At 30.9% G+C, this 25,036-nt stretch overlaps 3 protein-coding genes across 4 annotated transcripts; 2 read left to right on the forward strand and 1 right to left on the reverse strand.

Moving 5' to 3' along the window:
- The first annotated feature begins 1,876 nt into the window (after nucleotides 1-1,876).
- LOC136973840 (potassium voltage-gated channel protein Shab-like) lies at nucleotides 1,877-11,536 on the forward strand. The gene is made up of 4 exons (XM_067268621.1): nucleotides 1,877-3,528; nucleotides 5,693-6,223; nucleotides 9,585-10,336; nucleotides 11,332-11,536. Exons 1-4 carry the CDS (start codon nucleotides 2,947-2,949, stop codon nucleotides 11,342-11,344), a joined length of 1,878 nt encoding a protein of 625 aa, XP_067124722.1. The 5' UTR covers nucleotides 1,877-2,946; the 3' UTR covers nucleotides 11,345-11,536.
- LOC136973876 (potassium voltage-gated channel protein Shab-like) lies at nucleotides 1,935-2,648 on the forward strand. Its single transcript, XM_067268653.1, has one exon. It carries the CDS (start codon nucleotides 1,935-1,937, stop codon nucleotides 2,646-2,648), a length of 714 nt encoding a protein of 237 aa, XP_067124754.1.
- A 4,933-nt stretch (nucleotides 11,537-16,469) lies between the features above and the next one.
- On the reverse strand, nucleotides 16,470-24,117 carry LOC136973841 (probable peptidoglycan muropeptide transporter SLC46). 2 transcript variants are annotated; one of them, XM_067268623.1, is made up of 7 exons: nucleotides 23,968-24,117; nucleotides 23,772-23,814; nucleotides 22,376-23,279; nucleotides 22,052-22,291; nucleotides 17,124-17,207; nucleotides 16,896-17,052; nucleotides 16,470-16,818 (listed from the first exon to the last, which is right to left on the reverse strand). In XM_067268623.1, exons 3-7 carry the CDS (start codon nucleotides 23,175-23,177, stop codon nucleotides 16,713-16,715), a joined length of 1,389 nt encoding a protein of 462 aa, XP_067124724.1. In that variant the 5' UTR covers nucleotides 23,178-23,279; nucleotides 23,772-23,814; nucleotides 23,968-24,117; the 3' UTR covers nucleotides 16,470-16,712. The 2 variants fall into 2 exon arrangements, with proteins under 2 accessions (XP_067124724.1, XP_067124723.1); XM_067268622.1 differs by having other exon boundaries at nucleotides 23,772-24,117.
- Nucleotides 24,118-25,036: the final 919 nt, after the last annotated feature.

Consider the following 25,036-nt stretch of genomic DNA (forward strand, 5'->3'; position numbering starts at 1 on the left):
ACTTATATGAATTCAGTTATATCGATCAGATGAGACTTAATAAATTAATTTACATGTAATAACGTTTTGTAAGATGCAAACAATGTTGTAATTGAATTTATTAATGACGCCATTAATTAAGTTAATAGCCAAATTAATAAATCTATTTAAAAAACTTATTGCCATTTATTGATCATAAAAAGTAATAAAACAATTATAAATTCAGACGGTTTGAATATCAATTCAAACATTAAATAATAATTTGGAGTACGGCAAAACCAGTCTATTAACAAAAAATCATCTGCTAAAATGAATTTCGACTGACTTATTGATTGATTGATCGATCGATCGATCAATTCGAGTTATCAATATATTAAAACCGTATAGTCGGACTTGTCCAATGGGGAAGGACTTGCCACGAAATATAATCAACTATCATGGAAAAGAGCGGAAAAGATTGTCCCATCTCCGTACTAGAAAATTGCAGCCTGGCTGTGTGATCATGTCACAATAAAGAATAGAGACTGCCTATAAATTACATAACGCACATATAGTTGGGTGGGAATGCAGGTTTTGTAAACACTCCCACTCTCTCGTGACGACAAGAAATTGGGAGTGTTTAAAAACGTTACGTTACGGTAGAGTCTCAACCCATGGGTAACAGAATGATTCTGTTTTGTTTCTGAAATGTTTCGTAGCAAACTAGATCGTTTGTACGTTATACATGTAATTAATAAAATAATGTAATATTCAGTACTCGTTGCTTGTATTATTTCTTAGTACAATTGAGGGTGTTGGTCCAGGACATGCATTATGCAATTGGGCTGTAATTTGAAAAAATTGTAGACAAATTTCTGCTGTTATCTCTGTCTGTCTGTCCTTCCTTAATCTCGAGAACGGAGTTAAATACATGAAATCTGATACCAGATATGGAAAGATTAGGGACACGAGACCTCGATTAACTATGTCGTGTAATTTCAATTAAAACATTTTCCCCTGAAATAAGTTAGTCGACCGGCATGACTCTATTGCTAACAGGAAAAGTATGATGTACAGTACAGTACAAGGGCAAGGCACTACTAATTTAAAATGGAGAGCATATATTTTAAATTAAATAAATTAAAAATATAATTAAAAATGCAGCCCGGCATTGTGACGATGTCACAATAAATAATTGTTCGTCTTCTATTAAATATTTGTTTATTGTATATTTATTACCCATTTACCAAATTTGTAAACAAGTTAATTTTCGGTTGATATTATGAACACTTGCAACAAATGATCATTTAAAAGCAGTAGTAACAGTTTCTAGAAAATCATTTAAATATTTTTTCAGTGTAATAACAAAATGATATGCTAGGTATTTAACTTATACATACTCATTCTTCACTTAAGTGAAATGCTACTGTGCAATTAAGTGCATATTTCATTCAAACGTATTTAAACTCATTTTCCGGATATTTGATTTGAGTGTATAAATAAGACAACGCAACACATGGCGATCAGCCAAGAGAGGCGCCTCCTGGAAGAATTTTCTAATAGAAATTGTCCCATATTTAGATGAGATATGCGAAGTAAATCCGTGAAACTGCGCGTGGCCAATCTGTTGGTGACCAACTACTGGTATTCAGTGGTTTTATCCATTGCTGGACTTCGTATATTTGGCTTTACGTTCTGATTTAACTATATTTGACGCCTGAAATTTTGCATAGATTACGTATGTAGATCCATGTACTGTTGGGGAGATTTCAGAATAAATTAAGATATATTTTGCTTACTTTTTCAGTTTTAATTTCATTTTTCATAAAACAAGTCGAATACAATAAATTTGTTTTAAATATTTCTAATATCATACAGAACAGTTTATTACCTAAGTAATAATTAAAGACACAACAATAAAGGACATTTATTTAATTTGTTTATTACAAAACGCGAATCAAATAATAACATTTTCGATGTCTAATCTGTACTTTTTGAATGATAAAGATCCCGTTATTTTGAACGTGGGTGGTGCCAAATATCAATGCTTATTTGGCCTATTTAAAAATCTCCCCGAAACTAGATTAAGTCGCATTTATGCGGCCAGTACCTGGAAAGAAGCATCACAACTTTTCGATCAGTTCGATGCGGATCGCAAAGAATTCTTTTTCGATCGCCGGTGCGAATTCTTCGATTCCATTTTAAGTTGTTACTACCAAGACAAGATGCATTTAGAAGAAAGAATGTGTGCAATGCGTTTCAAAGAGGATCTGGAATATTGGGGTCTATCCATCTTGCATCTGGATCACTTCTGCGCTCGCAGATTTGCGGAAGAAACCATTCAGGCGGCTTCGGATGCCAAACTATATTCTGAGTCAATCCGACGTATCGTGGAGGAGGACTTTTCCAAATGCGACTGGAAAGACATCAGACGCAGAATTTGGCTGATTCTGGAAAGACCAATGCAAAGTTCTACAGGAAAGGCAAGAACCGATATTATCTTTGCCATTTTGTTCTCGAAAACATTCTCGATTTCGAATTTATATTTGAGATTCGTTCGTTGCCACACTTTGAATAGATTTTTATACGATTTGGGTATTAACAATTCGGAAATTGACATAAAATGTGAATTACAATGTACCATGAATAGCCCAATGTTGCAAACATTGGATGACAACTTCCCGAAATAATTATTATTTGATATTCGTTTTTCCTATTAAGCCAAAGAATTAAAGTTATATTTTATCGTTTAGATTAGAAAACTAACTAATTACCAATTTAATTATTTTTCAGGTGTATTATTTTTTGACGTTACTATTGAATATAATCTGTCTTTGTACCATCTTTACCGCCTTTATCCCTAATGCCGGAATTAGACGCATATTATTAGCTATCGACAACTGGATCGTCTTAATCTTTTTGTTGGATCTGTTGATCAGATTTCTGACAGCTCCGAACAAACGACGCTTTTTTAATCTTCCTCAGAATATGATGGACTTAATTTCAATCATCCCTTATTTGATAGCTAACGTATTTCTTCGAATAGTTAATTTTCGTTTGTGGATCGATGAAAATCTTGTTCCAGTACTCTTTTTGACGTTTTTTCGGATGCCAAGAATTTTCAGGTTTGGACGCTATTTTTCAAATGTCGAAAACATCATTCTCACTTATGCCAGGAGCCTCCCTCAAATAATTTCTCTGCTTGTGTTAATAATAACCATCCTCCTCTTCATTTGTCAGTCTTCATCTTTCATCGAGACCGATTTCTGGACAATCTTTTTCTTATCCGAAAATCCTAAATATCCTATTCCCAAGACGGCTTGGGGTAAGGCAATTTGGATAGCACGTGCTGTGATAGGATGTCTTCTAATTGGCATTCCGTTGAGCGTCGTTTCTAGGATCTCACTTATAGTAGTGCAACGTGCTAGGTTTTTGAATATTTTGGAAAAAGAATATGCAAATCGACGGATTGCGAAGGAACGGGAACGGTTTCAAAGTGCGGAAATGGCCTCTTGTGTCTCAAATCTACTCGGAATCGTCATCCGTCATCTATTTTTGGAGATCGAAAGCGTAAGTTAATTTCCTCTTTAAGCATTTACATATATTTATTGTGCAAATATATAGATTCTCTAAATCTGCAGTTTGAATTATTTTTGTCGCTCTTTATATATTTTATTCTGACTCTATTTTGTAGCGACAAATGCCTTCCTGACTAACTCTGGCCGTGATTCAACACCGACTTATCTTTTTTACTTTCCCCACTGTAACACAGGAAAAATATGATAATAGGTCAAATTTTGAGCCTGTGTTTTTTGCATTTCTCGATGTGTTGACACTCAAGAAACCCAAAAATGTAAACAATTCGCTACAAAACACTGAATGCGTGTATATTGTTTGTGTGTATATGTGTAAGGGTATGTGTATGTCTGCGCCTGTTTCGCATTAAAGCCGGATGCGCATATGCGGCGTGGCAAGGAAAAGCGACAGAATGACGTCACTTTTTCTCGCCGCAGAGGTCTATTTCGTGCCGCGAAAGTTGGTCGAATTCTATCTTTCGCGGCGGCCGCCGCCAAGACGCGTTTCTATCAGCCAATAACATTTCGTCTGGCAGTCACGTGAGAAAATACAATCACGTGGTGTTTTAATGGCGGAAAGTTCGACGTGGTTAACCGAGATAACTAACATCAGAATAAAGAGAAAAGAATAATAAATTTAACACAAATTCTACACAAATACAGTAATCATATATTATTTAATTCAAAGAACAAAACAACCGAATCTTACTCGAAATTGTATTCTTTATCGAGAGATCTTAATCGAAGAATAAGCCTATTTTATACAGTACATCAGTTCTTTATCGATCCAACAAAATATCTCGGCAAGATTCTTGCCAATATGATATATCTAATCCAAAATATTCATTCGAATCTTCGACGAAATCTTCTAGCTAAATAAAACAAGCCGTACAAAACAAAATTTGTAAACACGTGGATAGCGGATTATCGGTATCGTTCGCCATCTTGAATACTGAACGCATGCGCCGAAATGTAAACGGATTGCCGCTTGTGTGGTCGTGCTGCCGCGCGGCGAAGACGCGTTTGCGTCACCGCTTTTCCTTGCCGCGCCGCATGTGTGCATTCTCCTTTATATTTCAGGATTGGATGAATGAAAAAATTCCGTAACTCGGCAGGATTACTTTTACGTGGAGCATTGATGGTATTAAATTTCAGTGGTTTCAATCAAGGAGGCGGGGAGAGTGGTTATGGATCATATCTCGACTTATTGATCGAGATAAGACAAATGACATTACGAATCGGACTTGAAAGTTTTACTCATTATTGGCATTTACAAAATTTTAAAAAACTCATCTCTACCTCAAAATTAAGCCTTTTATCTTTTTATAACAAGTAATAATATAAAAATTACTTTTTGTATTATTGTACGTCCAAGAAGAATGAGCTTATGGTCGAGTATAATACTTCGTAAATAAAAAATAGAAAATGCCAAACAATGAATCGTTCTCTATTATAAATTATGCGGATCTGAAGTGGATTTGAACCTAGATTCTTCACGGAGGAAGACTAAAATCTTGTAGAGTGGATATCTGGAAGATTTTTTTTTTTTGTTCTCAAAGTAATGATTTGACATTAGTATAATGAAAACACTTCTTTGATTGCAAAGCCCTTTGCAATCATTATATATAGTTTTTCATAAAATTGAATTTCTAGCTGATTAATCTTTGTTCTGAACAGTGGTACTGAATCCTTATTATGTTATTTATTTATTTATTTTACAAATTCTGAATATTTTTATATCAGTTTTAGAACTCGGAAGAGAAATTTTAAAATGTGATGCTGTTTACTACAAATCTTTTCCATGTTTTTAGAATTTTTTCATTTAAAGTGCTTTAAAAAACTTACTTGAACTCAGCATAAGGAATAAAATAAAGAGGATAACACGAAAGAAGGAGAGAAAATAAAGTCTAGACCTAAAATATCACAATTCTTTACGATTCAGACTTTGTTTTACATCCTTTACCACGCTGGAGGAGTTATTGGACTCTCTTATTCACCATGGTGGAAATTTGATGTTTTCTTAATTTAAAATTAGTTTATAATTAGATATTTAATGATTATGGTTAAGCGTATTACATTAAAATATGAAAATACGTTTGAAATATAAGTAGATACATCGACTAGTAAATATCGATTACTGAAGATTTATTTTTAATTAGGAAGCGGAGGAAGAGTTGGGTACCTGGAGATACGATTCGGTCGATTTTAGAGATCAAACTGAAATAAAAAGATCAGCGCGCGTAGTGCTTATGGTGGGAGGATCCAGGTTCGAAACTAAATGGGAATCGTTGAAGACCTTACCAAACTCGCGGCTAGGTCGGGCCGGACATTCGCAAACTGTCAATCAGTTGCTGCGTTACTGCAACCGTTATCATCTGGAGGAAAACAAGATTATCTTCGACCGCCATCCTAGGTTCTTCGACAGCATCCTAAATCTGTATCAAACAGGCAAATTTCACGTGGACAAGGTATGCATTGCTGGATTGAGCGAGGAACTAGTTTTCTGGGGAATAGAAGAGATGAGACTAGAACCTTGTTGTCAAATGAGATACTTCTTCTTGAAGAAACAGTCCGAAGACTTTTTCGCTCTGAAGGAGAAACTTTTGACAGATGCGGATTGGTCCTCAAATAATGAGCTGCTTCGAGTAAAGATGTTAATGCAAAACCCTAAATTTTTATGGATTTTTAAGGTAAGATTTTCGTTGCAAATGATATAGTTCTCTTGTCACGTAAAATATTTTACTTGAATTTGATCATTATTTTTAAGAAATTTCATTAGTTGAGTCACGAAATTAAAATGTAATACTAATTTTGACGAGATTTCATAAATAGTAAACGTTTATACAGATTGTTTACCAAATCTGACTATGCCTTATAAAAATTTAGAGACCATGTACAAGATATACAAACACATATAACCAGTTGATCGAATCAATGGAAGAAAACAGTGTGACACATGGGCGATTTTCCATGGGAAACTGTCCCGTATTTAGTTATGAGACACGCAAAGAAAACCCGGATAATTTTACGCAGCCAGCCCGTTAATCAGGTGCGCACCCACTACCAGTGTTCAGTGGTTTTAATCACTTGGTCACTCGTGATATATAGCCTAGTGTGTTCCAACAAATGCAGTTTAATTTATTCTGGATCAACATCTCTAGCCGATGTTTCACGAAGACATGAGTGCTCTGCAAACCATCTATAGTAGAATATTTTTTAGGGGATCGCTCGGGGCGTCAAAAATCATCCATTGTTCCGAAAACCCGTTATATGGCAACAACGGATTTCTCGCACTTCCAGGGAAATATCCGTTATTCGAAAAAATTTTCGTGTTTTACATAAAAATTACCTGTACTCGAAATTATTCAGTCTCTTAGGATTTCCATTTTTTATTTTATATAAACACGTATATTACAAGATAGTGCATTATGCCGTAACAAAGCTGACAGAAACTGTATACATTATAAGCCAAAAAGCGACAAAGTACTGTACGTCTGATCGTTAGCACTTCACAATATGTTAAAAAACCTGTCCATCTTGGTTTGCTTTGATGACGCAACGTTTGTGGGTTTCTTTTAATGGCATCGTCAGTACGAATTGTTACTGTTACGCGAGCCCGATTTCAAGGTGCCATATTCCAAACACATGTCTGCAACAAAGGTGCGGTATGCCTTTTATTGCACACGTGCATATCTGGAAGTGTTAAGCCGGAAGTAGTTTCCCTCCACTAATCAACGCGCTACAGGAGAGCATTAATGCGCGGTTTCAACGTCACCAATGAGAACCTAACGATTATGCGCTTAGTTTGCACAGCGTGCAATGTATTTTTAAAAAAATTCGATATCCAGAAGCATCCAATTATTACTTAAAGGTTGAAAAAATACGATGTTTACCGAAGATGGAGTAAGAAAAAGATCCGTTATTCCAAGTTTCGGATCCACTAAAAAAAAAAAAGAGGTAAAATTACATTGATTTGGCGGGACCTGGAGAAAAAATCCGTTATTCTACGATCTGTTAAAACGAGGTTCTACTATATATCGGATATCCGGATGGCCGAGGCAGTTAAGACGTCTGCTTCCGCTCTCAGGGACCCATCAGGCGAGCAACTCCAGGAATTTTTCATCGGCGGTCTGTCCTGGATGTCAATCCCCATTCTCACCAATCGTTTCATTGGGAGTTAGTTGAACCCACGATGGGTTTGGTAAAAAAGGTCTTAGTGTCCACAGAGCAGGAAGTGTTTAAAATAAAAAATATCTGTCGGAGCATGATAATAGCAACAAAATTATTATTATTTTGTTATTTATCCTTTATTATAGATTATTTTGATCTTATTTTTACTTCTCAGTTGCATTACTATAGCAAGCATTATCCTATAATTTCGGATTCAAATCAAATCCAAACTCCCGAGTTATGATGGATACTTTGAATTGAGATATTGAGAGAATTGAGAGCCAAAATGGATGTATCCTTCATCCATTTTGGCTATTCTCATTGCGAATTCAATGTACGAATTTTTATGTAGTTTTGTACATAAAAATAGTATTTGTTTCTCGTATGTGGTTTTGTTCAACATACGAGAAACAAATACTATTTTTATGTAGTATTTGTTTCTCGTATGTTGAACAAAACCACATTCCTTGTTTTGAAGACTAAGTTAGCATCGAGTGCAACAAAACTACCTTGTGGGAGCGCAGATCCAACCTTGAAACATATAGTTCGAAGCTTCTTACATAATGTATGATGCCCTTTTTTAGAGCTTGTACCCTCTTTTTTCTATACTCTGCGGGTGCCGCTGGCCGAGAGGTTAAGGTGTCAACCTAGATATGTTGGGCCCAATCCCTCTCTACCCAGCCACCCCATTGAGGGCATCATGAGGTTTAATTTAAAGAGGCCTTAGTGCCTACAGGGTAAAAAGAAAAAAAAATTCATTTACAGTACTTTCGAAGTTTCTGATAAAATATTATTATTAGGAATAAGCATAAGATTGAGAGAATGTATCATACAGTAACACACAACGAAGCTAGATAGATATACAGACTTTTATTAATTCTAAGGATACGTATTTCAGGTAATATGTTCCTCTTTGGTCCTCTTTATTTTACATCAATCTGTATGGCAGAAGTTACATATGGTACAAGTGGCAACTATTCATTATAAAAGTGGAAGTATGGTAAAATTCTATTAATAGATAAAAGTAGGTGTGACAATCACTATCAACAATTTCAATATATATTCTAAAGAAATAAAGCATAAAGTTACTTTTTACCAGCTTCTTATATTTTACAGTTTAATAATATTTTAGGGTATGTTCCCTACATCAACTTTTAATTTTTTATTATTTTAATAGAATTTTACCATACTTTCCTTTCATAATGAACAGTTGTCACCTTTAAAACCACATGGAACATTCTGCCATGCAGATTGATGTAAAATAAAGACCGAAGAGAGACATATTGTCCGAAATGCATATCCTCTAGAATTAATAAAAGCCTGTAGGCTATATCTATCTTCTTTGTAAAAAGGGATGGCGGAAATTACAATTTAATAAAGTAAAAATTACATTACAGATACTAGATCATATCTTCACTGCTCGCCATGTCTAATCACCAGGAACAACTATTCTACACTGTAGAGACGACCTCTTTGTAGGCTACTACTCTGCACAGATATGTAAAACAGTCTAAAAAGCAGTGAAGATATCTCTAGAATCTGTAATATAATTTTTACTTTATTAAATTATTATCTATCTTCGTTGTGTGTAACTGTCTGTATACGTTCTCTCAAGCAATCCTACGCTTACTCCTAACAATTGAAACGAGAAAAAGAGGTAATCAAGTACATACAAGATAGTTTATTATCCTTATAATCGATAATTTCTCGCCATAAATTGAAAAAAAAAAATATCTTTAACATTACGAAATTATATTTCGTCTCTCGATTCTTTCTTGTCATTTCTGTACATTAAATTTAATATAATAATTTATTGTGATAGTTTCAAATTAAAGCATAAACGTTATTAATTTATTTCATTTACAATTTTTCTCTTTGCAGTTGTATGGCATCATAACCTGCTCTTTGAGTCTCTTGGATATATTTTTGCTCATTTTTGTTTCCAAAAAAAATTACCATTTATTAGGAATAAAACGAACTCTTTCTATTATTTTCTTTCTCGAATATTTTTTGAAACTTTGTGTCTGTTCCGACAAACGACAATTCTTACTCTCTTTCATCAATACAATAGAGTTGTTGGCAGTGGGACCCTCATTTCTGGTTTATGGTTCTAGACCATTTTCCAGTAAGATCCAACATCCACGTCTCACCATCTGGGACTGTCTGACAGTGTTAAGAGTAATAAAGTTGATCAAATATTACGGAAGTCAAAAAATTCTGGCAGCAGTCTTATTTGCACAAGATATCGGCATGGCTTTCTATTTGTTCGCTTTATTAGCAATGTGCATCTTCTTTTCCACCCTAATAAGCATAATAGAAACAAAAGGTTCTCTCGTGACTGTGAACGTTACACTCTTCGATACCTTCTGTTTCGCAGTCACGGCTCTTACCAACGTTGGAGGAGAGTATTTCGCTCCAGAAACTCATGCGGGGAAACTAGTAGCCGGTTTCTGCTGCGTGACAGGTACAATTCTTTTGACTTTGCCAATCTCCTGCATCGTGGCTGAATTTGTAAATCGCTACGACACCAGCTTCGATGAGTTCGAAATAATCAAATCTCAGATTTCTAAGGAGAAAAAATTTTCCACTACCACAGTGAAGATAGATTCATCCATGACCGAAACGATTAATTCGTAAGTATTAATAATTTTCATTTAAATTACTCTACTCTAAATTCTCTGAAAGGTACCACTACAAAATTTATTTTAATTTAATTTATATAGAAAAACGCGGATTTACTCGTTATATCCACAGAGTTCAATTACAAGAAATCAGACATTTACTTTCTGAAATCGAAATGGAAAAATATTGCTTCCTTACAATGACGGATTAATCCTCAAAGGGCCCAAGACAAAAGTGTAATCCGGGTCCTGCGTTTCCTTGTTTTCATGCTTTTTTGTATATTATTTTTCGTAATAATTATCGAAAAATATATTTATTTTCTCATTTACATCGTTTATAGTACACTCAAACCTGTTTTTGTGCGGTCTTTTTTTGTGCGATTTGTTTCGTGTGATTTTTTGTGTGCGGTATATGAATTTCAATCAAATTGGTATACTGCACAAAAATAATTGCACAAAACACATTGCACATATAAAAAATCGCACAAAAACAGGTTTGAGTGTATTCCGAATTTCCATTTCGCCGGGTCCTTGGAATTTACGGGCCCAAGAAAATTCTTTTTTGTCCAGGTCATAATCCGCCACTGTTTCTATAGCCTATATGCTGAAATATGTTTTTTTCAGCTACTGTTATGATACGAGTACATAAAATTAATTCAACGGCCGGATGGCCAAGGAGGTTAAGGTGGCACCCTAGGACTTTTTTTTGGGCAGTCTGTCCTGCCTCTCACCATTAAGAGCATGGCCGAACTCACAATGGATATGAAAAAATGTCCTCTTAGCTAGAAAATGAAAAAAGTAGATATAAATTTAATGTTTGCCGTACTTGCCTATCCGGTAAGTACGGCAAATATACTTAATTCTAGATGTAGGTCCATTGGTGGTCGAGTGCAACCAGTAAATCCGGAATTCCGGGAGAAGTGTCTCCCGAGATGACTTTCTATGATTCCGGATTTATCAATTAAGTTTTATAGATTTATATTAAAATAGATCTATATTTTTATTAGGTCCGAAGCCTGAAATTACTCAATCTTCTTACGAAAATTTCAACTAAATTTCCTTATTTTGGAATTTTTCGATGATAACGATTCTGAATAAAGTTTACTCCGAATATCAATCTATTGATACAATATCAAATTGAAAATAAATAGAATGTTTCAATGTCATATTAAGAAAAAAAGTTCTTCAAAACTAAAAAAATCAGTTGTAATTATCACGATAACGAAGGATATAAATAGAAAAAATTAAAATAAATATTTCGTTAAAGATCAGTTAACAGTTTGTCAAATGGATTCGTTTATTTGTTTATAACAATTAAATCACTGTTCTAAGATCAAAATTATTATGAAACTTCAGAACTACTTTAAAACAGTCTAAAAATCTGCATGTTTTTACAAAACAGTCTGTTTTTTTTTTTATCTTTTTTGCAGAGGATTAGCCTCTAAAGAAGGGTGTTTCTGCAGTGGAAATTGTCATTTCTGGTGATTGGACAAGACATTTTGGTCTTTCTACGTACTTTTTTTTATTAATAAATTAATTTATTCGAATTTTGATTGCTTTCTTTCCATAACTTAGTTCAACTTTACATTTTCGAATGTGTCAAAAATGCAAAACGGCAGAAAATGTTTTGACTGTAATCGACACTTTTGATAGTCTCTATTCATAAGGTTGTTCTGTGACTGTCTTTGTTAATACATTGCACAAAACTTTTTAAATTCAGTTTCAAAAGAGACTTGATTGATGTAAACAGAAAAAAAATTTTTAACAAAAAATAAAATTAAACAACAAAATATTTATTTAAAGTAAAATAAAAATATACAAATTTAATAATGCATTTCGATATAAATAAAATAAAATTTTTAAAAGTACAAATAACAAAATGCACGTATATATTAGGAAAAAATGTAAATGATTTAATGTTATTTTAAACTAATAAAATGCTATAACAATGACTATTTCATTATAACTAATTTAATTAATAAACAAAGTACAGTAAACCCCCCCGTAACTCCTACAACCTTTACACCTTTATTAGTTAACCAGGGTTTACTATATTTCAATGTGAATTAGTCCAGGAATTCTTTTCTATAACAGATAATTTATTTGTATTGACTAGCACACAGAAATGAAACAGTCATATACATAAAAGATTATTTGAACCAAAAAAAAAATCAAATTTTATGCAGTGAATTAATCAATTATATTTAACAATATATCTTAAAGAGAGAAATTAAGTTTTGAATTTTGTATCAAAATATATATGCAATGGTAACGTCAGCTTATTTTCCGATATAAACAATAGTATTTTAAACAGATACATTTGTTAATCCAATTAACACAATTAAGGAAATGAGAGTCATCAAAACCAACATTATACTTCATATGTAAACTTAATATTTTCGAAATATTACATTTATTTTCATTAAGTAATTATGAAATTCTTAATTTATCTTACAAAATCTATATATTCAATACAAAGTGATAAAAATAATAAATTTACATGGCAAACTATTTAAATGTGATTAAAATTTAACAATATTTACAATACAAAGTCAATATACATATATATGTCTTTCAAAATAGATGTTTTAAAAGATATATACATATATACACACATTCGTAACTCCATAACAAAAGTGTGAATGAGAAGTGTAATATATAAGACTCTTTCACAGTGTTTTTTAACAATGTGATCTCTGACATTCTTCAGAAGAAAAAGATTTGTAGCAATAATTTGTAGGAATCTGTCGTGGTACGTAAACATATGGTTTGCTAATTATATTTGTATGCTTGAACTGTAATCTAGATTTGCTGCAGTATGATATTTTTGGAAAAGAATGTTCTTTTGGGTTAAAAATGAATTGATATGAATCTATCAACATTCATGGCTAGTTTGTTTATGCCTATTGACTAAACAATCTGGAAATGTGTTAGAGACTAAGACTTAAGAGATCAAACTTTAAGAATCATACTGGAGGACTAGAGGTTTTAGGACAAAATTCTTTCCCAAAAAACTACCTTGTCATTCATTCATGTGAGAAACAGATGTGATATCTACAAAAGCTACTAATTCAAGTCAAATAGTTATTGGAAAGATTTACTATGTATTTAGTGATGAAACAGAAATTTATAAATGATAAAAAGCATGGGTGTGGCATGAAGTAAATTTATATCCAAATCCAGAAGACATGAATTTGATGGAGAGAAGAGATTTGAAAAAAATTTTCATAATGAAATTTTAATTAAGTATACTCAGTGCACCCGAAGAAGGCCTTTTAAAACGGCCGAAAACGTTTGTGCTCACTAATTTGTTTGCTAGAAACAGCGTGTAAAAGGTTTTTTGTGATTACGATTTTAAAAGTATCAATTAGAAATAAGAAAAAACATCATATAATAGTACTCTTAACTTGTATTCTTTCATATCATTAATATGAAAAATCTCTTGGTCATAGGAAAATACAAGAATCTACTAATTTAACTTAAGGTGTGTTCCATTATCCAAATATTTTAAAAACAGCAACAATTCATGGATGACATGGATTCAATAGATTATTTTCTGAAATTTTTGATTGAATGGAATGAAGATCAAGTGAAAAGAAACAGAAACGGAAAAAGAAAGAAATCATTGGTATCTGACAGCTACAGTATTCAGAATTTCTCAGGAAAAATCAGTTTTATTTTTGCCTCTCAACATAGCCATTGCAGAACATTATGCCTGAATCAAGGCATGGTAAAGATAATGAAAATTTTATACCAAAATAATAAGGGAAAATTCATTTTCAGGTAACTTGATAAGAACAACAAGCAAGCAAAATAGCAAATAAAATAAACAAGCAATTATAGCAAATAAACAAGCAACTTGAAGCCCGATATATATATAATGTTTGGCCATGTATCTATATAGATATAGATATATAGATACATGGCCAAACATTATATAGATACGTAGCCAGAGTATTTAAGACAATCATTTGGCTATGTATCTAAAGAAGCAATTATTTATTGTGACATCATCACAATGCTGGGCTGCAATTTTTAATCATATTGTTAATTTATTTAATTTAAAATATAGGCCTCGATTTTAAGTAGTCTTGCCCTTATACATCATACTTTCCTGTTAACAACAGAGTCATGCCTGTCATCTATCTAATTCTGTTTAGGGGAAAATTTTAGAATTGAAATAACATGACTTCTGGTGCAAATCAGAAGTTGGTATATAATTAATCAAGGCCTCCTGCCCCTATGCTTTCCATATCTGGTCATGACTTTCATCTATCTAACAATTGTTCTCAAGATTAGGGAAGGACAGACAGACAGAAAGAAAGCAGTGGAAATTTATAGGTCTACAATTTTTTCAAATTGCTGCCCAAAAGAGACAATTCAAATGCAACCAGATTTGATAGGATGACATTTCAGGACACACAAAAGACTTATATATATAAATTAGCATCAAAACCAAACACAAAAGCATTTTTTGACACTGGATAAATTATTACTATGTGATTTTTGGTTGAGAGTACACTTAAAAAGTGTCAAGCTATGTTTATTAAACACATGTTGCAAATTTGGCAGCCTTGAAAGACAGTATCATACTACATGTGAGAAGAGTCACAGAGTATCAATTATGGTCAGCCATTAAACACACACTGTTCATTGCCTTCAGGTTTTAACCTTCAAAATGGGAACCATACTGAGCGATATCCCATGTATCAATAAGGTCTCTATTTAACATAAGTATCATTTACAAATAAAATGTTTGCTGTGTGCAGTGCCAAAACTTCCATAACAGTGAACTTTTGTACTAATTTTTTAAAATAGAGTCTTATATGTTCTGAGATGCCACTAAATCATTGCATTTAGAGTGATATCACTAGAGTATTCCTATTCAACTCTCTAGACAGAATTGGAATACTGTACTTTAATTACAATCATCCAGTACATCTATAAAATTTATAACATTCTTATAAGTTCTTATACTAAAGAATATAAAATAAATATCTATATAACTTAAAACCTCAACAGATACCTCAACTGGAAACATCAATTATTTTTTAAGCATATACATTTTTCACTAAAATAATAAAATCTGATAAAACTTAAATAGATCTTTAAAACATTCATATAGATAAAATATTTACAGCAAAAAATAATAGCAATTTTTAGGAAATTTGAAATAATTAATTTAACTCAATACTATCAAAACATTCCATGAAATACAAAAATGGTTTCTTTGATATTTAATAGTCTCAAGTATATAAAAACTATCTACGCAACTAACTTTAAAATTTAAAAAGTTATAAATTATTAAAAACTATTTACATTTTTACTTCATTGTGAAAAAGCCTTATAAAAGAAGGATCGAAACATTCAAAATTTTTTAATTCTCATTTTCATTTGTTGAGAAGACAAGTTGAGAATTTTATTTTTCATAATCCTAAATCTATGAAATACATTGATATCAATGTTTTTCTATGTTTATCATATAAAATATACTATAAATAATATAAAATGTTGACAGTGGCATAGTGAACATAACTGGCGCCCAGGGCACGACACTTTATTGGCGCCCCCTTCCCCCTCCAGAAACACATATAGTTTGTCTTGGAGACCATTTGGGCTCCTCTCTGCGAGTGGCGCCCGGTGCATGATAGACCCCCTTGCACCCCCCTCGCTACGCCACTGAATGTTGAATAAATGATGATGACATTGATATTATGATGAAGATATTTTAGATATGTTCTCATGATTTAGTTAAGATATAAAAATTACTAAAATTCAAATATAAAATGACCTATACATATAGTTAATTTCAAAAACTATACAATCATTATTTTATTATATTAATTTTCTATACTATATTAAAATAAAAAATATTTTTTCATTTTTATATTATCACTAATATTTGTTCACATAAAACATTATTTATCTTCTTTAAGGAACACAAACTATTTTGTCTGTACTATTTGAATAATATATTTTACATCAGAACTCTGCATGAATATTTATAATTTAATATCTACTTGTATACTAACAGACAAAATAATAATCTTTGGTCAATATATGAAATTCAATATAATAAATTTATTCTAATTGACTTATTTTTAAATTAACATTTAATAAATTTATTAAAAAATTGTATTTCCTATAAATTGATTTTTCTATTACAATAAATAAATACTTCAGAAAATCTTGAAATAGGCTAGCAACTATAAACAGGAATAAAAATTAAATTAAAATATTTGTATAGGTTGATATAATAGTAAGTATTGCCAGAAATTCATATAACCTAACCTAAATTCAGTAATACTAGTATTAATAACTATATGCTACATTTCTTATAAATAATATAAAACTATAAAATCATTTTATAACATAAATGCTTTCAAAATTAAAAAATGGCACATTCATCAGCATACTGAACAGTTGTAGGACATTCTTGAGTAATCGGAAAAGTATTAAGTGATTCATATGTCGGCATTTTCTTTATCAACCACCTTTAATGAAACGTAAATGTTTAAGTTTGTCCAAATTAAAAGTAAAAATTTAGTGTTAAACTGACTTTAATACTCACACAAATGTAAAAAAACCAATTAATGACAAAAAGGCAGCAATTATATAGACAAAACCTGCAAAAATGCGATACATCAAATTGTATGTCTCCAGGAATACGATTCCAGCAAAGAGTGGTGTGGTTGATTCACAAATTGCCAACAGTGAGAAAACACTACCTGTAATTAAATTTTATTTATTACTTCAATTTCATATAGCATAGTGCCTACATTTCTTTAAAATAACTTACCAATATGTCTGCTGCTTACAAATTTGGAAAGTAAAATTCTAATTGCAACAGAACAAAAACTTGATAACATTCCACAAGCTGATGCTATGGATAAAAGAAATTCTAATTATTTAAAGAAAACTACTCTTAATTATATAATACAAATAAAAATAGAGCAAAGAGGTAATTTGTTTATTTTTTCTAAAACAAATAAGCAGTCTCTATAGTGACTGCATTCTATGCCAATGTTTAGCTTGAAACTTCATAGAGTAATTTACAGAAATAACTTACTCCCTGAAATGCTTCCACATAATCCAAAAACATTTGAGAAAATATTATATAACATTTTGTTCCTAATTATAGCATTTGTTTTTGTAACTTTTTGATAAATTTAAAATTGGTTAGCTTTTTGGCTTTTATTAAGTCAATTTTCATTCTCTTCTTGTACCAACTGATGAGGATTTATCAATCTAGACTGAAAATGTTTTTGTAATTAAATTGATTTGCTAGAATTAAATAATATTCAGTCACAGAAGAACAGATTAAGAGCATTAATCAGATTAACTTTGTACATGAAAAACAATTTCAAAATAAAACAAAAATTTTTTTTTAGTGTCTCTAGTAAAAAACAAACATATGCAGCTTTCCAAATAGGAGTTTGGAAAGATGTAAAATGGTATCCTTTACAGTTCATCTGCATCCCCAGAGTCAGATTTATATATAAAGCTAAAAATGCTATATTTTAGGGCATCATGTTATGAGGGATCTCATTCTGTTCACAAAAACACTTTATACATACGGTTAACAAAAGGTCACATCCACCATACAATGCAAAGATACTCTTCTCCAAATTCTTTATTTCTATCATAGAAGTCATCTGTTGTTACCAATTCATCTTTTCATGCTAAATGCTATGGGATCTTAATCTAACTTGAATCTGGATGCCCTTAGTGTTAGCAAATATCTTGACCACATTTTCATTCCTACAAGTCAATTGTCTTATATTTAACTTATAACAATATAATATCATGTCTTAGATTTTTTATCTTTTGATCCTAGTTTAACATTCCAAAATATGACATTCTACATATATTTGGTATAATGGTCCATCTACTTTAAAAGTTTCTATTACAAATAAAAAGTTTTAAAAAATATATTTATAATTTATTTATATAATATTTGTATATTGGAATTTCGTCAGATGATATTTTTTGAGTTAATTGAAGACACAAACTGTCCAAAATAATTTTGGTAGACACCATTTATTCACTTCACGTGTTCCAGAACAAACTTTTTGACGATCTGACCTTTTTTATTCTACCTGGCCGTCGAGTTTACAAACATTCCTAAAAATGAAATCAAACACCTTAGTATTTCCAGCAACAAACTAAATTTAATAAAATAAGAACGTTTTCGACTATTTTCAATAGTCTTCTTCAGTTAAGCCTCTTTAAAATGAAATAGAACATAAAAATAGAATGCCAGCAATAACATCATTTAAATTTAAAATAATAACATAAAATAAAAATAACATAAAAATAGTACAAATTAAACAGTAAAATAAAACAAAGTATTAAGAGAATTAATTGTTGTAGTAAAAAGATTTCCATGCACTGGATAGACTACACTCAAACCTCTTTTTGTGCGATTTGTTTTGTGTGATTTTTTTGTGTGCAGTATATGAATTTCAATCAATTTGGTATACTGCACAAAAATAATTGCACAAAACACATTGCACATATAAAAAAATCGCACAAAAAAAGACCGCACAAAAACAGGTTTGAGTGTATCAGCATCTCTATGGTTGATGCAACCTTTGGTATTATGCACCTTATAAATCTCAAGCTTTTCAATGTATTTAATAACATGTTTATTAGTGGCAGTCTTAATTATGGAAGCTTTATCCCAATGTACATTGATACCTCGTTCTTTTGTGAAGGCTGCCAGGACAGTACTGTCCAAGTTTTTAGTAATCGAGTATTTATGCTCCTGCAGCCTCCAATGTTGAAATGATCATTAAGAAATTGAATCTTACCAGTCAAGAATAAGTACGATGGAAAACAAGATTTCGCACAACTAAAGAAAGAATTTCCAAGAGCGCACATTTCCACAATTGCATTAAAAACGCAAAAGAATGGCTGCATACAAATAAGGTAGTGCTTATCAAGGGTGATAAGTCCAAAGGGGTAGTGCTTCTTAAAAGATTCCTACAACCATAAACTGCAGGATTACATCAGGGACACCGAATGCCAACATGCTCCTGACAAATATTTAGAATCACTACAACAGAGAGTTAAAAAATTCATTTCAACTCCTTTAGCTCGCAAGTTACGAATGCATAACTCTGTCGTACAAGCACCAAGAACACCGAGAATCTTCACCTTTGGCAAAACTCATAAACCTAATTAAACATAAACCATAACATAAACATAAACCAGATACGCCCTGTTATAGAAAAATGCGGCTTCCCTACGTTTGAACTTGAGAAACAACTTGTTAGATATATCCAACTACGAATTCAAGATTACCTGTATGCTATTAATAACTCTGTTCAACTGGTGGATAAACTCAGAAATATTAACCTAGAAGACAATGAATTTATGACTGTAATGGATTTTAAATCATTATTTCCATCTATAAAATTACCACCTTGTTTTTGCGAGATAAGAGACTTCCTTTTTTCGAATGTTAATAATGCTACAAAATTTCACGAACACATATTAGAACTCGCACACCTAATTTGTTATACTTCGTTTTTTGCATTTGAAGGCAACACACATTTACAACAACGAGGAGTTCCAATGGGGAACCCGATATCCCCAGTATTATGTGAACTAGTATTACGACGTTTAGAAAGTAAAGTACTGCCTGTCTTCAATGACAACATAATTTTATATGCAAGATATGTGGATGATGTGTTCATCATTTGGAGGAATATTAATAATGCTCGAGAGTTCCTTAACAAAATGAATAACAACCCATGTGGTTTGACACTATCATTGGAACAAAAAAGTGACCTGAATGTAAACTTTCTGGATCTATCCATCACTTGTAAATTTGGTGAAATATGGACGAACATTTATCGAAAGCCTAGCTATCTACTTATTATTATTCCAAAGAATTCATTCAATCCCAGCAACTTTAAACATGCAGCCTTTAGATCTTGGATAAAGCGGGCCTATACCCACTGTACAAGTATTTATGACACATATAGAGAACTAAATTACTTATGCACAATAGCTGTACAACAGGGATATCGTATACAGGATATTAACGCTGTTATTGATAAATTTTGTAATCCAACAAATAAACAACATACTACTACAAACCAAGACCGAAAGATAGTTCTCAACTATATTCCTTTCCTACATTCGATCTTTAAGAAAATAGCTCACAAGAACAATGTTAAAATGATTTATCAACATAATCCTACGATTTACAGAATTCTACGGAACAATAAGTTGAAACTAAATTGAAACAATACATCAGGAGTATATTCAATCCCATTAACTGACTGCTATTTTAATTCAGAGTTAGTTTATGTTGGTGCCACTATGAGGTCTTTAAAACAGCGGCTGCAGGAGCATAAATACTCGATTACTAAAAACTTGGACAGTACTGTCCTGGCAGCCTTCGCAAAGGAACAAGATATCAATGTACATTAGGATAAAGCTTCCATAATTAAGACTGCCACTAATAAATATGTTATTAAATACATTGAGAAGCTTGAGATTTACAAGGCGCATAATACCAAAAGTTGCATCAACCATAGAGATGCTGATAGTCTATCCAGTGCATGGAAATCTTTTTACTACAACAATTAATTCTCTTAATACTTTGTTTTATTTTACTGTTTAATTTGTACTATTTTTATGTTATTTTTATTTTATGTTATTATTTTAAATTTAAATGATGTTATTGCTGGCATTCTATTTTTATGTTCTATTTCAATTTTAAAAAGGCTTAACTGAAGAGGACTATTGAAAATAGTCAAAAACATTCTTATTTTATTAAATTTAGTTTGTTGCTGGAAATAGTAAGGTGTTTGATTTCACTTTTACGTTTATATTCCAGTAAGTTATTTATTTTATTACAAACATTCCTTTAAAAAACACAGAAAAATATCTAATTAAAATTATAAATTTCAACTTAAGAGTTCGTGGATCTTACAGCCATCTTCACATTCTTCATCCTTTCCATTTGGGGATTTTCGGGCCTTTATATCTACTGGAGAAATGCGCTCAAAAATATCATCCGACAAAATTCAAATATTAAAAGTTTGTAAAGATTCATCACCAGGGAAGGCTACAGAAATCTACATCTACCAGTGCATTTCTCCAGTAGATATAAAGGCCCAAAATTCCTCGAATGAAAAAGACGAAGAACATGAAGATGGCTGTAAAACCCACGAACTCTTAAGTTGAAATTTATAATTTTAATTAGATATTTTTCTGTTTTTTTTTTTTTTAAAGGCATGTTCGTAAACTTGATGGCCAAGTAGCTTAAAAAAGAAGGTCAGGTCGTCAAAAAGTTTGTTCTGGAACATGTGAAGTGAATAAATGGTGTCTACCAAAATTGTTTTGGACAGTCTGTGTCTTCAATTAACTTAATATTTGTATGTTTAACTTTTAAATATTATAGTACAGCAAAATCTATCTAAAATGGAACCTTAATAAAATAGAAACCTGCCTAAATGGGAAAAATTCTTTGAAATGCAGTAATTTTCTGTTAAAAAAAAAAAAAAAAGCTTGCCAAACCATAAGTCTGGTTTCACTGTATATGTAAAGTATATTGCAATATAATGTATGTAATTAAATAATCATTAAAGTATTATTGCATGTATATATTATTTTACATCATAAAAATCAAAACAAATCATAACAAATAATACAGTATATTAAACACTATATAATTAAAAAGACATGAAATTAAATAAAATTATATTTTACCTGCATAGTAAATTTCTTTTCTGGTAGCAACAGATTTTATAATATTTTCTAATATGCTGGAAGAATGTCCTATTAATCCCAAAAATGCATCAGACTTGTAAAATATTTTGATGATGATATATACAAAAGTAACAGAAGTAATACAACTTCCAAAGGAAAATAAGGAATTTACTAATGAATAAGTAGGAACACTCCAACCAAACATTCTTTCGGAATATAAAAAGTCAATTTTTCCAACACCTGAAATTATTAAACAGTATATTTTTAAATGACTATAAATCATATGATGTTATAACTTGAAAAATAAATAAAAGTATTACATACCTACATAGCAGATTACACCTACAAACATTGAAAATAGCAATAAAATTTCTTTTTTTCCAAGAGAATACCAACAGTTGCATATCATATCTTTCACATTATTTATATTAAAGATATCTTTTAAAGATTTTGTTGTACTGATTTCTACATTATGATTTTCTATTGCAAGACTTTCTTTGAGAAATAAAGATATTATTACAGATATCAGAAATAATCCAGTTGATATTCCAAAGATGCCATAGTAATGCAAATGATAATAAATAAATCCTCCAGCAATTGTCCCAGTAGGAGATGAAAATTTGACAAGAATTTCAAGAATTGTAAATTTCAATGTTCTTGACTTTTCTACACTTATATCAGAGACATAACTATATGTTCCAGTTGTTAAACCTATTAAGCCACCCATAATTCCAGGACAAATTGCAGCTAATAACAGATAATTTATAGATATATCAAACCAGATGATATTCATAAAAATTACTATGTTTTCTAATAAAAAACCAAATAACGACAATAAAATTAACATTTTCCGACCGTGTATATCACTCCACGGACCCAGAAAGACAATATATATTACATTAAGTATAGAGACAATAATGGACATATACAATTGATAATTATTGACTTCACTTTGAATTTTTTCTTCCTCGTTGTGATAATTTGATAAATTAGTGCAGATATACTTTGAAAAATTAAATTCATTTAAACATATTTTATCAATGAGTAACTTCTGAAAAGTGATCTGCTTGAAGCTGAAAGCAAACACAGTTATCAATGTTAAAACTTCAATAAGATATTTTGCCATTTAAGTAGTCTTTCGGAAATGATAAGATATGATTAATATTATAATTATTTCTGTTTTTCAAGTATTTGGTTGTTTAGGCTAATACATCAACTAATTTGATTCCTATAAAAAAAAAATTATAAAAATCATTAATTTATTATTCATGTAATTTTAAAGTTGTAATGTATATATTATATATTAATGTGTATATATATATATATATATATATATGTATGTATACATAAACACACACACAAAATAAGATTTCCTGTAAATAATTATTGTAATAAGATTTGTTGGCACGCTCCTAATCATTTGTTACAATTAATACCATATATATAAAAGTGTGTATGTATTTTGTGTGTATAATAATCTAGCAATTTACACTATCATTAAAATTATAAAATTTAATACAGGCTATGTATTTATATACAAATCTACATCCAACTAAACATTTTTTTTAACCGTTTAAAGCTATTTTAAAATAATGACTTTATATTATATACATTACACTACATAACTATTCCTACTTAAAGATTTAATAATTCTAACCAAGAAAAAACTATTTAATGATATCATTTTTACAAATATATATTTAATTTTGAATTTATTTACCTCTTAAAACCAGACTTTACATATCTTGACAACTTCTACGACACTTGAGAAAAAAGTAAACAAAAAGAAAACGATGATTGCACGCAGCACGAATGTTTAATTAATCAGCGAATAGAAAAAAAAAACAGGTTAATTTAAATTAAAGGAACTATTAACTAATGTATAAAGTGGCTGGAATGAATTATTATTTTTATACCTGTAACATTCAAACGCTGTATTCTTGAATTTAATCATGACATTTATTGATCAGTTTTCCCGCCAAACTACGTTATAGATTTTAGCACTTTTATAAACGAATGACTCATGGTTTGCTCTGGTAGAGATGGAATTTACGGAAGTTAAAGCAACTACACTCAATAATTATCGTACTGTACATGCATTTAATATTTTAAGATATATCAGTAAAAAGGCTGAAATGAAACTATAAAAAACTATAGTTTAAAATAATTTCTTTTCAGTTTTTAAATAAATTAAAGTGTTTCGTTCAAACATTGCGATAAATATAAATACAGTACAGTATATTTTTCTATATATAAAAATAAGAAATTAATTTATTATTGTTTTTCGGGCATTTTCAAATTTATCTATAAAATAAATTAAAGACAATTTTTATAGCCAAATAAATTTGTCTATAAAATACGCGACGTCTCTCGATTTTAAATAACTGTCAATAAAATCCACTTAACTAGAATAAATACACGAATAATGTAAATAAATTAAATAAATTTTAATTTTATCGAACAAAAACGCTAGTATAGAAAGGAATTTTTTAAAATTTAATTAATAAAGGATTGACGTATGTCCTCTTTTAGCCGGACGCGTCCTCTTTTTGAACGCAAAATATATGTCAAGTTGAATTTTTATAAATTATGTAGATTGGAAATGCATGGATTTTGTTTTGTTTTTTTTTTAAGACTTGTTATGGTAATCCTAATTAATAACCGTTTTTTAAGCAAAGAAAGAACTGAATAAACTGGATTTCTTTTATTTTTGTAATAATCAAATTAGTTGTTCTCATATGGCACTATTGCACTTACAGTAATTACATGACCACCGGTCTGAGTTTCACATACGGGCAAGAATGATTCGCAATGGAGTCGGCTAATATGAATTAAATATGGAACATAATGTCCTATCCGAATTATCATAAAGAATCATGAAGCGATCGCATTCAAATCCAGATTCCACACAGCTATTAGAAAACATCTCCTACGTACAGTACTTGTTTGATCTACGTAATTACATTTATTAGTACAGTGGTGCCT

Source organism: Centruroides vittatus, unplaced genomic scaffold (genome assembly GCF_030686945.1).
Source record: "Centruroides vittatus isolate TY-2023 unplaced genomic scaffold, ASM3068694v2 contig_329, whole genome shotgun sequence".
NCBI lineage: Eukaryota > Metazoa > Arthropoda > Arachnida > Scorpiones > Buthidae > Centruroides > Centruroides vittatus.

Coding starts and splice junctions, on each gene's coding strand:
- LOC136973876 (XM_067268653.1), top strand. CDS start 1,935: ATGTCTAATCTGTACTTTTTGAATGATAAAGATCCCGTTATTTTGAAC.
- LOC136973841 (XM_067268623.1), bottom strand. CDS start 23,177: ATGGCAAAATATCTTATTGAAGTTTTAACATTGATAACTGTGTTTGCT. Junction 22,292..22,375: donor AGGTGTAATCTGCTATGTAG/GTATGTAATACT, acceptor TAATAATTTCAG/GTGTTGGAAAAATTGACTTT. Junction 17,208..22,051: donor AAAAGAAATTTACTATGCAG/GTAAAATATAAT, acceptor TTTTATCCATAG/CATCAGCTTGTGGAATGTTA.
- LOC136973840 (XM_067268621.1), top strand. CDS start 2,947: ATGATGGACTTAATTTCAATCATCCCTTATTTGATAGCTAACGTATTT. Junction 3,529..5,692: donor TATTTTTGGAGATCGAAAGC/GTAAGTTAATTT, acceptor ATTTTTAATTAG/GAAGCGGAGGAAGAGTTGGG. Junction 6,224..9,584: donor AATTTTTATGGATTTTTAAG/GTAAGATTTTCG, acceptor TTCTCTTTGCAG/TTGTATGGCATCATAACCTG.